We start from the raw sequence: 15138 nt of genomic DNA, 5'->3' as shown, positions 1-15138 counted from the left end.
TGAATTTTATCAAATGCTTTTTATGCATCTATTGAGATGATCCTATAATTTTTATCCTTCATTTTGTTAATGTGGTGTGTCACACATACTGCTCTGCAGATGCTGAACCATCCTTGCATCCCTGGAATAAATCTTACTTGATCAGGGTGCATGTGGTCCTTTTAATGTATTGTTGAATCAGGCTTGTTAATATTTTATTGAGAATTTTAAAAAATCTATGTTCAATGGGGATTTTGGCCTGCAATTTTCTTGTGGTGACCTCGTCTGGTTTTGGTATTAGGATAATATTGACCTTATAAAATGAGCCTGGAGGTGTTCTCTTGTCTACTTTTGCAAAGAGTGTGAGTTAGATCAGTGTAGGCTGTTCACCTGTGAAGCCACAGGTCCTGGACTTTTGGAGGTTTTTGATTACTCAATTTCTTCACTATTAATCAGTCTGTTCGATTTTCTCTTCCTTCATTATTGGTCTTGGTAGGTTGTATGTTTCTAGGAATTTATCCATTTCTTCTGGGTGTCCAATTATTTGGCATATAATTGTTCATAGAAGTCCCTTTGACCCTTTGTATTTATCAGCTGTAATGTCTCCTCTTTCGAGTTCCCTCTTTCTTTTTCTTCTTGGTGAGACCAGCTGAAGGTCTCTCTATTCTTTAAGAAACCCAGCTCGTAGTTTTAGTTACCTTTTTAGTTTCTATTTCACTTATTTTCACTCTGGTCTTTGTTATTTTCTCCCTTCTATGAACTTGAAGCTTTGTTCTTTTTCTAGTTCTTTGAGGTGTAAAGTTAGGTTATTTGAGATCCTTTCTTACTTCTTTAACATAGGTTTATCTCTATAAAGTTCCCTCTTAGAACTGCTTCTGCTGCATCCCAGAACTTTTTTTATGTTGTATTTCCATTTTCATTTGTCTCAACAGTTTTTGATTCCTTCTTTGACCAAATGGTTGTTCAGCTGCATGTTGTTTAATCTAAATATATCCGTGAATTTTCCAGTTTATTTTTCTTAAAATTGATTTCCAGTTTCATACCATTGTGGTTAGAAAAGATGCTTGCTATCATTTCAATATTCCTAAAATGACAAGACATGTTTTGTGACCTAACACATGACCTATCACAGAGGATGTCCCATGTGCACTTGAGAAGAACATGTATTCTGCTGCTTGTGGATGGAGTGCTCTGTCCATTAAGCACCTCTGGACTAAAGTGCCATTTAAGTCCAATACTTCTTTATTTCATTTTGTCTAGATGATCCATCCACTGATCAAAGGCCCTTACTGTGATCTTGCTATTTCTCCCTTTACTTTCACCCTTTATTTCTGCCTACTGTCTTGCTCTTTCATTTCTCCCTTTACTTCTGTTAATATTTACTTTATATATTTAGGTGCTCATTTGTTGGGTGCACAGATAATCTTCTCTAGGATATCCACTAACTTCCTTCAAGTCTCACTCAAATCTAATCTTCTTACTGAGGTCTACCGTGATAAATCTTTTTAGTACTATAACTTGCCCACTATACCCACCTGCCCCACACACTTGCTAAGTCCTTTACCCTGATCCACTTTTTTCCCACAGCATTTAGTTTCCAATATACAATACAATTTGCTTATTTACTATGGTTACTGTTTGTTTAGTCCTTCTCAAAAGTAAGTTCTACAAAGACAGAATTCTTTGTCTGCTTTGTACATTGATATATCCAAAGTGCCTAGAACATATGTGCCTGGCACATAGTAACTGTTGAAGAATGAAGAGAAAAGCAGACTTAAGTTATTAGTCTTTCCTTACTCATCATGAATCTTAAAAAGTTTGACAATATTTACTTTTCATTAACAAATCATTACATGCAAACACTGCTGAGGTTTCTGATAAAGAAATGTGACATTCTGTAATTTGGACGTCATTCATCTGGTTCAACCTTCACTTTATTTACCTAACTTTTCCAACCTCAGTTTACAACTCTGAAAGCTGGAATAATAAGAGCTCCTTCTGCATTAACTATATTTTCTTCTTCTCTGCAGCCTGGGATCCGAGCATCTGGATCCCAGCTGACTGGGGAGAGAGTGCCTCTCTCAGGGCTATCTATTTCTTAAAGAGACAGCAAGGAATGTACTTCTCAAACTATATACAAACTAATCGGTCCAGAGCCCACAGTCCAAAACACCTCTGGTTACTTGACTCTCACAGTTCAGTGGGCAATACTACCCTGCCCTACTCACACCAAACAAGGGACTGCCTTGGAGCCCCAGAGACCACTGAGGTTACTCAAACTAGCTGACCCTATGTGCACTTACCCTGCCTCACTGTGCCTCTCCCATGGACACTAGTGAAGGCTCTGGCCCTCGTGCCTTCCACTTCCTGAGCAACTCTGGTGCTTCCCCGTGTGGGCCTGTGTAGTGTGGTGGGAACCCTCCCTTGGAACTGTGAGTAACAAGCTATCTTTTCAGAGGTTATCACCTCCTGATCTGTCAGTTTCACCACACCTGAATAAAAATAAAACCTACATTTTAAAATACCTTCCTAGGGTTTTTAAGAAGAGTAAATACAAAAGCACCTTTTAACCACAATAACCCCCACCTTCAAAATCAAAGACTTAAATGGAGGGGAAAAAAATGCTAAAGGAAAAGTTGGATGAATATTTGTATAAATTTACAGTGACTAGAATAAAGCCAAAAATCATAATTAAAAAGTACTACTTTAAAAATATAAAACTGATTTAGTAAAAACAAAATGGAGTTATAAGACATCAATCAAAATGGGAAAACATTTGCCACTCACAATAGGAAAATGATTAATATCTACAGAGACAGGAAACAGATTAATGATTATCTGAGGCTGGGAGTTTCAATTTTATTACTGTAAAAACTTCAGTAAGTCTCATCAACTCAAATGAAAGGAACCACTTCCCTAAAATTGATAGCCCATTGTTAACAGTATGGTTGAAAACAGTCTGAGTTACTAAAAGAAACTCACTATGTCCTGTGTAATACTCATTTATTCACAAATAAACATGTATATAGGAAGGGAAATTTAAACCCCATTTGTCTTCTGAGCCATTATAAATTCTAACTGGTACAATTAAGTACATCTACTTATAATACAGAATGAAGGAATTATTTATGAAATACCATCTTAAAAAATCTTAAATATAGGTTTTAAGATAGAAAAAAGACTTACCGTCCAAAATTTTATAAAGTACTGTAAAACTGTTGTAGCCACGAAAAGGCAATATAACAGAGAGTAGAATAAAAAGAGCAGGAAGAATTTGTAATTAGAAAATCCCACACAGTTATTCACCCTAGAAGAATAAAGAAAATCACATTGTAAAAAGAAGACAAACTTAGAGAAACAAAACTAGAATGGTGTCTGCCAGGGACTTTCGGGAGGGGAGCAGGGAGCTATTTAATGGGGACAGAGTATCAGTTTTGCAAGATGAAACAGTTCTGGACACTGGTTGCAAAACAATGTGAACAGGCTTAACACTGCTGAACTTGTACACTTAAAAATGGCCAAGGTGGTAAATTTAATTTTTTTTTAAAAAATCATGATGAAAACAAATAGGACATATCAAAAAATGTAAAATCATTATAACTATAAATGGTTCATTTGAGAAGAAAGGGGTAGTGTCTTAATTGTGGATGTGAGTTTTAAATTAATTCTGTAAGAATTTGGAATTTCAATGTTAATTCTTAGTATACAATTTTTTGGGTTAATAACACCAGAATATATTTTTAAAGAAAAACATGTAAACAGAAACATAAAACTACATCAATCTTGATATCTATGAGTAATTAAATTGATCTTCAAAATTTAGGAACACTGAGATCAATCACTCTAAATAAATACCCTCCTTCCCACTTCCCCACCTCATGTCATCTCCTTTGTGTTTTATACATACCAAGGACAGTGATGGTCCATCTTAAGAATACACCTAAGAAACAAATGAGCAGAAGAAAATCCATGTAGAAAAATTCCACTAATTCTAATTTGATTTTTGGTTTTTTTGGACTTAAAATTTTCCCTTTCACAATACATCTTAGGAAAACCAACCCAGTAGAACGAGGTTAGAGACAATTTCTGTTATTTCACATAGGTAAGAGGCAGTGATTTTTCATACTGAGAATTGAGCTGAACATGGCTGGCTGCCTTGAACCACATCAAGCAACACTGTAATAATACACAGGTAAGATGCATATAGCACTTGGAACAGTAGCTAGATGTAGTTTACAGAGTCAGCTGAGGAAGACAAAAGGGAAAGTTACTTTAAACATATGCAAGTCATAATAACACAACTTTGGGGAAAAAAAGTCTTCAATAAATGGGCTTGTAGGTAGTCCGTCTTCCTACAGATATATTACAATTCTATCCCATGTATAAAAACCACTGTATTTTATACTCAGAAAAAAAAAAATCCCCACATTTGTCCCTCCATCAGTATATGCAATGTATATTTGCACAAAGTTAGACAATAAGTAAGATTAAATGGCCCGCCTCACTGAAGTTCAAGGACTCACTGGGATTCCTACACTAAGAGTCTTTCTTTCAACACACCACCTTCTCACAAGAGCATAAGAGATAAAATCTTCCACATTTTAGGGGGAATAACTTCACAGGTGGTAATTGAAAGTAATATTTCTGTGGTTTGTTAGGCTTTAATACCAACATTAATAATAAAAGCAAGAAAACTGTCATGGTCTTTTTAATTCAGGAAATAAAGTTTATCTTTCTCATGGGGGTATTACTTACTTGCTCATCAATATTACATTTAAATATAAGCAGAAGCACACATACTCAAAGATCTAAGTGGTGCAGGACTGCTACCTGCGGGGACTTCAGCGAGTGTTCTGGCTCGGGCATGGGCTCCTGTCAGCTCTGCACACACAGCAGTGCCGGGAGCCGAGGCAGCGTCCTGGCGAGTTTCTCCCCCGGCCTCCCCACACACCAGCTCCGGTCCCGGGTGAATGACCGCCAACAAGGAGTACTTACACGTCACATGCTGAGCAGTGATGCGCTCGGTCAGGCTTAATCAGCTGACACCTTTCACAATATCTGACGGCTACATTTAAGAATTAAAAGGAAGTTGTTGAAGGATATGTTTTAGAATTGAGTTAATACGACTATAAAATCTGCTTTCACTTTTTATAAACAACTCTGGGAAACTGACAACTGATAATTTAAAAATAATACCAATAACTAAACAGACTTCTTGAGAAAATTTTTGCAGGGTCTCAGATGACTGAGTAGACAGAAAAACTGATGTAAATACAGCAATCAGAAAAACTGCAGTTTCCATGGTGTTTTGCCAGAAGAACGATGTTGCCGTGACAGAAATGAGGGGGTGAGGGGGTGGGTACGGGAGGAGGGTTCGGTTGTTTTTCTCGCTCTTCAACAAGCATTCAGAGTCTCTACTCTGAGACAAACACTGCTTCATGCTGAGAATATACAGTTGAACACGACAGACTTCCCTCCTGCCCCCAAGGTGTTAGGTTTTGTCTGGCTTGAATTTGGACAACAGGTCACTCAGGAACCACTGTCCTTTGGAAGCTGGAAGTACGAGAATGGAGCTCGAGTGGGCACACATGCCAAGGTGAATGCGAAGCCCTGACAGTGGTCTCTAGGGGCCCTGGGGGAGGGCTGGGCAGTGCCCTTCTGAAACCCTCACTCGTAGACGTGGTAGATGTGTGACCCCAAGTGCAGCTGCCATCCCCTGCCACCTTACAAGTGAGTGCTAGGGTGACCACAGCCTTGAGTCTGCTGACTTACATGAAAAAAAAGGTTTAACTCAGCTCTGAAAACTCTTCAGAAAACAAATTATTTGAGACACAGTAAACTAAACATCACAATATTGTGGTGTCAAAATCGCATGGCTGAAAACAGCTGAAGGAACTGTAGGAAAAGAACGGGACAAAAGCACCTTGTGAGGCAGGGTTAAAAAGTGCAGGAGGAAGAATAAACATTCAAGAATGCAAAAACAACTAGAACAGAAAAGTACAAAGAAGAAAAATTTTTTAAGCAGTTAGACTGACAAAAAGCCACCAAGTATGGTTAGGAAGAATGAAAGCCAGTTGCCTGGAACCTGCTGGAAAAGAAAAGAGGCCGGGGTGCAGACAAGTTACAAAGAGACCTGCAATCATGGAGAAGAGAAAACAGAGTTGTAGTTGGAATACATCAGAACCTAACCTTTATTGCTGTTTTTAAGAGGAGATGTACTCTGAAGTATACCTGCAAGCAGAAGGAAGAAAGAGGCTGGAAATTTTTAAGCAAGATTTTTAGGAGCAAACCGAGGGAGAAGGAAAGACAAAGGTCACCGATCTCTATGTAAGTCTCATAAAAAGACAAGAATGCAGACACCAGAGGGAGAGGCCTGCGGACAGCTGAGCATGGGCAGGGCAGCCCCAAGTCCAGAGGCGGCCAGACTCAACCACCATGATTCACACTGGTTCTCTCCCACTTACTCCCTTGTGACCTTGACAGTAACTTACTTGCTAAAAGACTCAATTTCTGCTTTTGTTAAATGCAAATAATATCAAGTGTAGCAGACTATTGTGCAAATTAAAAAAAAAAAATCTTCTGGAACTTATCAAATTCTCAGTAAAGCAATTATTATTGTTATGATAATATTATTTCTGATAAAACATGAAGTGAAGCTCCAGGATGGGAAAATTAGTGAAGAGAAGAAAAGGGAGATTTTTCAAGTGTATATATAAACAGCCATTACAGAGAACACCCAGGAACAGCTTCGCCCCACAAATGCCTACTGAGTGCCTGGGGCAAGGTGCTCACTGTGTTAGGACGAAGGGCGGAGCTCCAGGGGCCAGAACTTCAGGACTGAGTCAGGTCGTGAGGACAACAGAGACAACCACCAGACAGCGAGCTGGGATCAATAAGGTAGGAAGCTGAGAAGTTTGGAGAAGACTGTAAAAATCACTTTTTGTTCAAGTGAACAGAAATGGCTGAAGAGGTAGACAGCAAGTTAAAATTTTAAAGTACTGACAGAGTTAGGAGAAAACAATGATTCGAGGCAGACAAAAAGATATAAAAATAAAAAGTGGGGAAGGAGAGTTTTAGTACAGCTGACCCAGGTAATGGTGCAGGACGAGCCGGAAAGAAACACTGGCCATATCCAGACTGTGGACGGGGGAGCTTAGGAAGACTCATTTTTGAAGACGTCCACATGGTTCTGCTTCTGTTAGGCACATGGTTTAAAAAGCACAGGAAGGAATTCAGCGAAAGTCGCCACCCCCGCTGTGAAGGCAGAGCCATCACGTTCACTATCTCTGGTCTAGGAAAGGTCCACTTCATACAATGTGTGGTTCTATATTTTGTTTTTTAAAGGATGTATGGTATTATTTCCATAAAAAGAAAAAACCCAACGTTTGGGATTCTAGGCAGTAGAAATGGAGTATAAAACAGTGCTCAAGGGCAGACTGCCTGCAGTCAGAAGATAAGGCGTGAATCCCAGACCTTGCCACTCAGGGACTTAAGGGACCTCACCTGTGTCACCCTTCATCTCTAACATGGGGACAAGTGTGGTGCTGTCTCAGGGTGGCTCTGAGGGGTAAATGATCACCATAAAGTGCCCAGTATAATTCTGGTGTAATAGTCAACAGATGAAGGGTATTTTTCAGATTAGTAGAAAGTCATTATAATGAATGAAGAATAATAAAGATTTAAGGGTAAAGATTTTACGTCAGTGGCTTTCAACTCTTTGGAGTTACTGCTCTGAAAATCAGATCTTGCCATGAACAGGCTACTTCAAGAAGTACCTATAACTTTGTATATAATCTCAGAGCTTCGTAAATCTTCTAGAATCTTGGTCTTGGGGTTAAAAACATCTAGGAATTTCCTGGCAGTCCAGAGGTTAGGACTCTCAGCTTTTATTTCAGGATGGCAGGGGACACGGGTTTGATCTCTGGTCACAGAACTAAGATCCTACATGCCTCCCAGCATGTACACACACACAAAAAAAGTCTAATCTATGGAACTACAACTACTAACAGCTGCCGTGAACTAGACATTTTATAGTTAAACATAAGAAGGATTATTTTAAATTAGCTTTTATGTACTGAAAGTGTATTACTATACACCAAGATCTACACTCAGTGCTTGTCTCATTTACCAACACCTCCGGAGATTTAGATGCTAGCATTCTCATTTTAAAATGAGGAAACCAGGCTTAGAAAGTCTAAGTGATTCTCATGGCACTAAGAACTAAAAAGCTGGGGTTTGATCTGAAATCCATGGTTTCATTCTACACAGTAACATACTGGTTGTGCAAAAGGACAGTCCAGGCACACCTGGTTTCATTGTGCGTCACAGACCCTGCGTTTCTTCACAAACTGACAGTCTTTGGGGACCCTGAACGGAGCAAGTCAACTGGTGCTGTTTTCCCAGCAGCATGTGCTCGCTTTGTATCTGTGTCACATTTTGGTAATTCTCATGGTATTTCAAACTTCATGATTATTATATTTGTTATGGTGACCTGTGACCAATGACCTTTGATATTACTACTGTGATTTGCTCAAGGCTCAGATGATGGTTAGCATTTCTAGCAATAAGGTATTTTTAAATTAAGGTATGTTCGTGTTTTTCTGACATCGTGTGATTGCACACTTGATAGGCTGCCTTACAGTGGAAGCATAACTCACACTCACTGAGCAACCAAACAGTTCATGTGTCCCGCGTTACCGCAAGACTCGCCTTACTGCAGTGTCTGGAACTGAACCCACAGTATTCTTCAAAGGGTGCCTGTATTAAACGCATGAAAACTTAAATGTTGGTCAAACATCCCCTCCTAAAATCTAGCACGGATTTTAAATTTTCTTAAGTCAGCATATGTACAGAACTACACAAAGGAAAAACCTCTTTTTATTTCCCCTTGGAGTTGAGCAGCAGAGTGGGTTTCAGAGGCAGGACATCTTTCCCCACACTGTCTGTGTGACCTTTACTAAGTTACCTCACCTCTGTTTCCTCATCTGTAAAGTGGACACGATAGCGTCTCCCCACAGGGCTGGTGTGAAGCTCAGATGAGCTCGTATGTGTAAAGGACTTAGATCGGACTAACTGTCAGCTGTCAACATTATCTGGTATTTGAATGAATTAATGAGGTATATAATACATAATTTTAAACAACTTCCTACAATTAAATAACCAGCTGGGCGACTCACAGACCCGTCGCCCTCACAGGCCCGAGTGTCGGTGGAGCCCAAAGAACAGAAGCACCCACAGCTTCTAAGCAGACAGTGGCCTTCCAAGTCCGGCCCTCTGAGGGGTAGCTTTACAACCTTAACCAGTTTCTTCCCGTCTGTGGCTTTTATTTCTCCCCATTCTAGGTTAGCACATTCTTGATTTTTTAAATATTACTCAGGGATGATACAAATGTTCAAATTCAAACCAGGATTTCCAAATGACAGTTTACTAAAAATTGTAAATGAAATTTTTAGCCATGAAGGATGAGCTAGAAAAAAAATGCAGAATAAGAGAGATCGACATTAAAGTGAACCACATAAAAAGTCTGTATGAAACTAGACTTTGTATCTGAAATACCTGTATCTCAGGTAAATCTATCTCAAATACCTGAGATAGATTTACCTAAGATAAATACCTGTTTTCATATAAAGGTACACACCTGTATCTGAAATACTGTATAAGATACAGAACATAGAAAAGTCTTGTTTCTGCAGATGCCATTTGTGACAACCACAATACCCACTTAGTAGTCAAATCATGCAAAGATATTTTGGCAAAAATGACCACATTTTCAAAATTCTTTGGAGAGGGAACTATAAGATTTGTTTTTCTTACTCTTTGAAGCCGATGTGGTGTAGATAGGTAAGTCTCTTGCTGCTCTTCTCAAAATTTCTTGTTGTCTTTCTTGGCTGAATTCCTTTTCATAACGTTCCTTCACAGAATTGGATAAACAGAACTATAGAAGGAGAAATAACTATCAATTCTTTTCAATCCCATGATTATTAACTATCATGCTCAGAAAAACAAGCTTTATCCAGAACAGAAAAAGACAAATATTTCCTTCTATAAAGGCAAAATTTTTCTTCAAATTTGTTTAGGAAGTTAAATCAAGCACCTTTTAACAAAACTACATGCCTTTGACAGACTGAAAATATATGTCCTCCATGCTAATGATGGCAAAGAACATGAACTAAATATTTTTGCATCTTTTGTTTTTTACAGAAAAAATTAACTTTCCCCATCAAAGAGGGCTTAATATACATTTTGTGCTAGTAAAAGATTTGCTGTTTGAAAGTGTCAAGAGATTATGAATCTTTGGGAAGATGTTCAAAGACTCACTTGCTTGGGGGCAAATCACAGGCAGGGGTCCTGCTCTTTTCTGGCCAAGTTTCTCCTGAGGACAACTTTTACTGCTTTGTTTTTGTTTTTAAAACGCTAACCAATCAGGGAACTTTCTCCAAAACTATTAAGGACTGTCAAGGCAAGCACAGTCTCCTTTTCTCAAGGAGCAGTTCTTTTGTAGGGCTGCTTCCAGCTTCCATTTCTCAAGTTTTAATTCCCACGTGGTGGGTACCATTTCCCTACAAAGGACGTGTTTCATTGCTTCTTTTCATGTCATCCCTGTATCTCAAGGACCTCAGTTTCACAACTCTATTTCACGTAACCAGGAGCTTTTATTAAATTTCTCTTGGTTTCTATTTCATAGATTTCTTTTAAAAAACAAAAACTGGCCTAAGACATGCTCTTGATCATGTTTCATACAATATTGTTCCTCAACTATTATTTACTTACAGAGTTTTGCTTGAAAAGGCCTAAGGAGTCCTAACTGGAGCTTCATCTTTTAAAGTTTGAGTACTTGGTCTACCTGCTAACTCAAGTATCAAAACCTGCCCACCCTCAATGACTCGTCATCAGTAACGGCACTGCCTCTTCTGTTAAAAACAGGACAGCACAGCACAGATTAGGAGCCCTTGGGATAAGGAACCTGTGATCCCACGCATCTCAGGGCAATTTTCTAAGACTGCATAATTATTGGCAGAGCTGATAGAAAAACACAAGTCCCTTGAGTTAGTTCTGCTCTAGGATGTTTCTCTCTATGCCGCTAATGTGAAAAGATGTTTTTGCCTTTTACAGACTTGTTCCTCTAACCTAGACTAAAACACAGTGGCTGAGGCAACAGAAGAGTCCTTTTAGATCACCTAACCTGGCTTCCACCACCAAGCCACAATGGCACAAGCAATCCCCCAATTAGGAAGGACAAGAAAGAACTTGGACGTATGAACTGGATAGAAAAAATACACACCATCTTAAAGCTGGCTCTGGAGGTCACCTATGTAAATGCCCAGGCACTTCTGAGATCCATCCCCTCCCGAACACTTTCAGGTACAGAACACTTCCCTACTCTGTAAGATGGCCCACTCTCCTTTAAGAAAGCTAACTTGCTAGAAAGTTCTTCCCTGACAAGATACATTTCTGAAACACTCAAAATAGAGAACAAAGATCATTATGAGGTGAAGTGAAAGTTGCTCAGTCGTGTCCGACTCTTTGCAACCCCATGGACTATACAGTCCATGGAATTCTCCAGGCCAAAATACTGGAGTGGGTTGCTGTTCCGTCCTCCAGGGAGGATCATATGGTATAACGTCAAACACATACTTGGAAAAAAGATGCTCTCATCAAATTTTGCAGTTTCTCTGTAAAATCTGAACAGACTTCCCTGGCCTAACTGTTTCTAGGCAGGCCTCAAAATCATTACTTTTCCTTACGAACTATGGTTAAGAATTATGAAAAGTTTAAATCAAATGAAAATATCAACAGATACCAGGATTTTAGATGAGTAATGGAACAAGATAAAACTTAAAATGAATTTAGAACTTTGAAATTATTACTGTTTTTCATTAAATACTACTGAACAGAATTCAAATTATGAAATGTCATTATCTTAAACAGTGTTCAGATGTTTCAATTTAAGTGTATGTTTGGTACTGTCCCGGGTACCAGGGATTCAAAGATGAATAAAAATATAGCCTTTGCCTTCAACAATAGATTCCTATAGTCCAGTTACGAACGTTAAGAATTACAAATGACAAATTATCAATTCTTTACCAGGTGTGATCAAAGCTCCCTCAGGAGGGGTGGGGGCTGTCCATGAATGTTTCTTGGAAGAAGAGGTACCTAAATTGGGTTTAGAAAGATAAACAGGAATCGTCCAGGAAGGTAAAGCAGGAAAGAAAATCTTGGCAAAAGCAGCAGCATATGGAAAACAGAGAGGCGAAATGGTATATTGAGGGCAACATGTTACTTGAACACAGACTTCCAGGAAGAAGTAGTGGAGATAAAGTGAGACTTCAGCTCCTGAGGGACTATAATCAGGAAGCAAACAGATCCCTGGCAACAATGTGGGAGTGGATGGAAAGGCTTAGGTGCTGGGCTGAATGCTAACTGGGTGCAATATCGTAAACACAACAGCCAAAAAAAGTAGCAGTTAGATGGCACTTACTATGTGCTTGGCATTCTTCTAAGCACTTTCCATATAGCAGTAATAATATGCTGTAAGTACTACCATTCATGTGTGTGTGTGATCAATCTATTTAACCCATACAACAATCCAATGAGGTGTGTACGACTGTCACCCTGACGTTACAGAGGATGGCTCTGAGGTCCAGGGCCGCGGCCCCAGTGCCCCGCAGCCAGTAGAGCAGAGGGAGGAGGCAGACGGAGCTTGTACCTCTGTAATAGCCTGCTTCTCAAAAGTAATACCAACTGTTTTCCTTATTCTGTTTCCTGTAAAGACTATTTAGTTTTATACATGATATGTTTCCAATAGCCATCACATTACTGGTAATCCTTTTCAATTTAAGAGATTAAGGGATGGATGGCAGCTTGTAATTAACTTTAAGGGCCAAATAATTATTAGCAAATGCCTGAAGAATATATTTGAAGCAACAGTAAGCTTGATTAATGGTTTACATTATCCCTTAAAACAAAAGTGCCCAACAGAAACAATGGGCTAATGATCATTTGGCATCAGCCACTACTGCTGACTGTACAGGCAGAACCCAGCAATTCTCCTGGGCACCTGCCCCAAAGAGCTACATGTTTGTGTGTGCTAGAATGTGGACAGCAGTCCTACACCCAAATGCCCATTAACAGGAGGCCAGATAAGTAACCCGTGTCACACAGCACAATGGAGGACTGAGCCACAGCTATGTACAACAGCACGGAAGAATCACACACAAGGAGAAAGTTCACGGAAGGCATGCAAGCAGACGTTCTGTGTGACTCCACCCACACGAAGCACAGGAGAAGGGAGCCGGAGGGAGCACGAGGAAGCTCACGGGATGCCAGGCATGTTCTGCTTCTGGAACTGGGTGCTGGTTACATGCATGTGCTCAGTTCATGAAAACTCATTTATTCATACATTTACAGTATGTATAGTTTCTGCATAATGTTCTTCTACAAAAAGGTAAATGGAAGTAGATGTCTTTAAACCTATGTCTGTAATTTTTAATGCATTCTGATGAATTTAATACAAAGGGAAGTAACTATATTATTATGTCATCTAACATTTGAGTGCTAACCACAAGGCAGGCCCAATGTTAAAAGCTTTCCATGAATGAATCTCATTTACTCCTCACAAACATCCTACAGGGGCAGAACGACTGCTGGCTCCACCTTCCTTGGATTCATTAAAAAACGTGTTAGAGCAGAAGATCAAACACAGACAAGTCTAACTCTGGAGAGTGTGTCCTTCTCCATCCAGCTTGCCCCTCTCTGTCCAGCGTGTCCTCTATCTAGTGTGTTCTGCTCTATCTAGCTATGCTGAACTTGAACTGAAGAGAATCCAGTTGGCTGTATCAGGTGAAAGGGACACAACGGTCTTCAGTTTTACTTCACATACGTGTATACTTGTGTTATTTCCTAGTGAAACTTCCAAGCAGAAAAAACACTAGCCACACTAAGTATCACAAGCAACAGCACAGACGATTTGTTTCCCATAATCAAAACACTTTATTTACTTGCAGCTTATTTGTTCAGGCCTGAGAAAAAAAATAAGTGTTAAGAGAGTTTCTAAAAATAAACTCTATTTTCCTAACTCAATTCTGTCCCTTAAAATTTTTCACTCCAGTGACATAAAGTACGTCTTTAAGAAAACACAGCATGGCACAGCTAAACCGTAGTGCCATCATGGGTCTTTTATGAAGGACATCAGTGGGCTGTGTCTTGAGAGGCTGACGACTCACATTCACAACGCAGTTACCGAGCAGTTTATGAATGGAAACAGAACAAACGCTTCATGTAATAGAGTTTCAACAAAGGTAACACAGGGAAAACAATCCCTTCATCAGTGAAAGCATTTGGTAATTTACCAGCATTAAATTTACCTCTTTGGAGGGGGAAGCGGGAGATGTGAAAATTGTCATCCAATAGGACCATACAAACATAACAAAGAACAGATGGAAAGCCACAAGGTAAACAACGGCCTTTCCTGGTAAATAAAAACAAACAACGTTTCATTGAATCCAGGTGAAAACAGGAAAAAGCATCACATGTTAAAACACAGTATTTAGAGTCAGCAGGCTCAATCCAATAAAAAATTTAATTAAAACATACTAAGAACATCAAATATATACACTCTTTTATCTGCATGATGTAACACTACAGATATGAAAAAACACTCTGTTATTGCATTTAAGGGTTATCGGCCTGGTTTATAAGTAAAGATTTGATTTTATTAAGTTGCTGAAGGTTTAAGTTGAAATCTTAAAAGCATCTCCTTCAAAAGCACTTCCTAAAAGTTAGATTTTAAGTGAACTAAAAATTATTTAAGACAGAACATTAAATCCAAGGAATTATAAAACTGAAAATAAACAACTCAATTCCTGGATTATTCACAAAAGTTATCCTAAATGTCACTGTCCTTTTCAACACAGGGTAATGTAAAAGTTTAGACACTCTGAATCTCTCCCATAACTGTTTCCTAAGTGGATTAGTGTAACATTCCAACATCATTAACTCACTGATATAACTAAAAACTTTTTGCTGTGTTCTGTAGTTTTTCTATCTGTAAGAAGATAGAAAGAAGCAAGAGCTATCTATCAAGTGCTTAAATCCTTTTTCAGTTTGGAATGTTGTACCACAAACTCACTGAAGAAAACAAAGCACAGACAAGCATAAAAG

At 39.0% G+C, this 15138-nt stretch overlaps 1 protein-coding gene across 3 annotated transcripts in view; it reads right to left on the bottom strand.

Annotated features, from left to right (window-relative positions):
* The window catches only part of ZDHHC20 (zinc finger DHHC-type palmitoyltransferase 20), a 57814-nt gene that overhangs the window by 16628 nt on the left and 26048 nt on the right, over positions 1-15138 (bottom strand). For all 3 annotated transcript variants that reach the window (XM_043891598.1, XM_043891597.1, XM_043891596.1), the window contains exons 3-7: positions 14343-14446; positions 9793-9913; positions 4975-5044; positions 3887-3919; positions 3166-3286 (exon numbers count right to left, since the gene is read on the bottom strand). In XM_043891598.1, the coding sequence (XP_043747533.1) occupies positions 3166-3286; positions 3887-3919; positions 4975-5044; positions 9793-9913; positions 14343-14446 (449 nt within the window). The remainder of the gene's footprint in view (positions 1-3165; positions 3287-3886; positions 3920-4974; positions 5045-9792; positions 9914-14342; positions 14447-15138) is intronic.

Source organism: Cervus elaphus, chromosome 30 (genome assembly GCF_910594005.1).
Source record: "Cervus elaphus chromosome 30, mCerEla1.1, whole genome shotgun sequence".
NCBI classification, from domain to species: Eukaryota; Metazoa; Chordata; class Mammalia; order Artiodactyla; family Cervidae; genus Cervus; species Cervus elaphus.
This window is presented reverse-complemented; position numbering and strand designations above follow the sequence as displayed.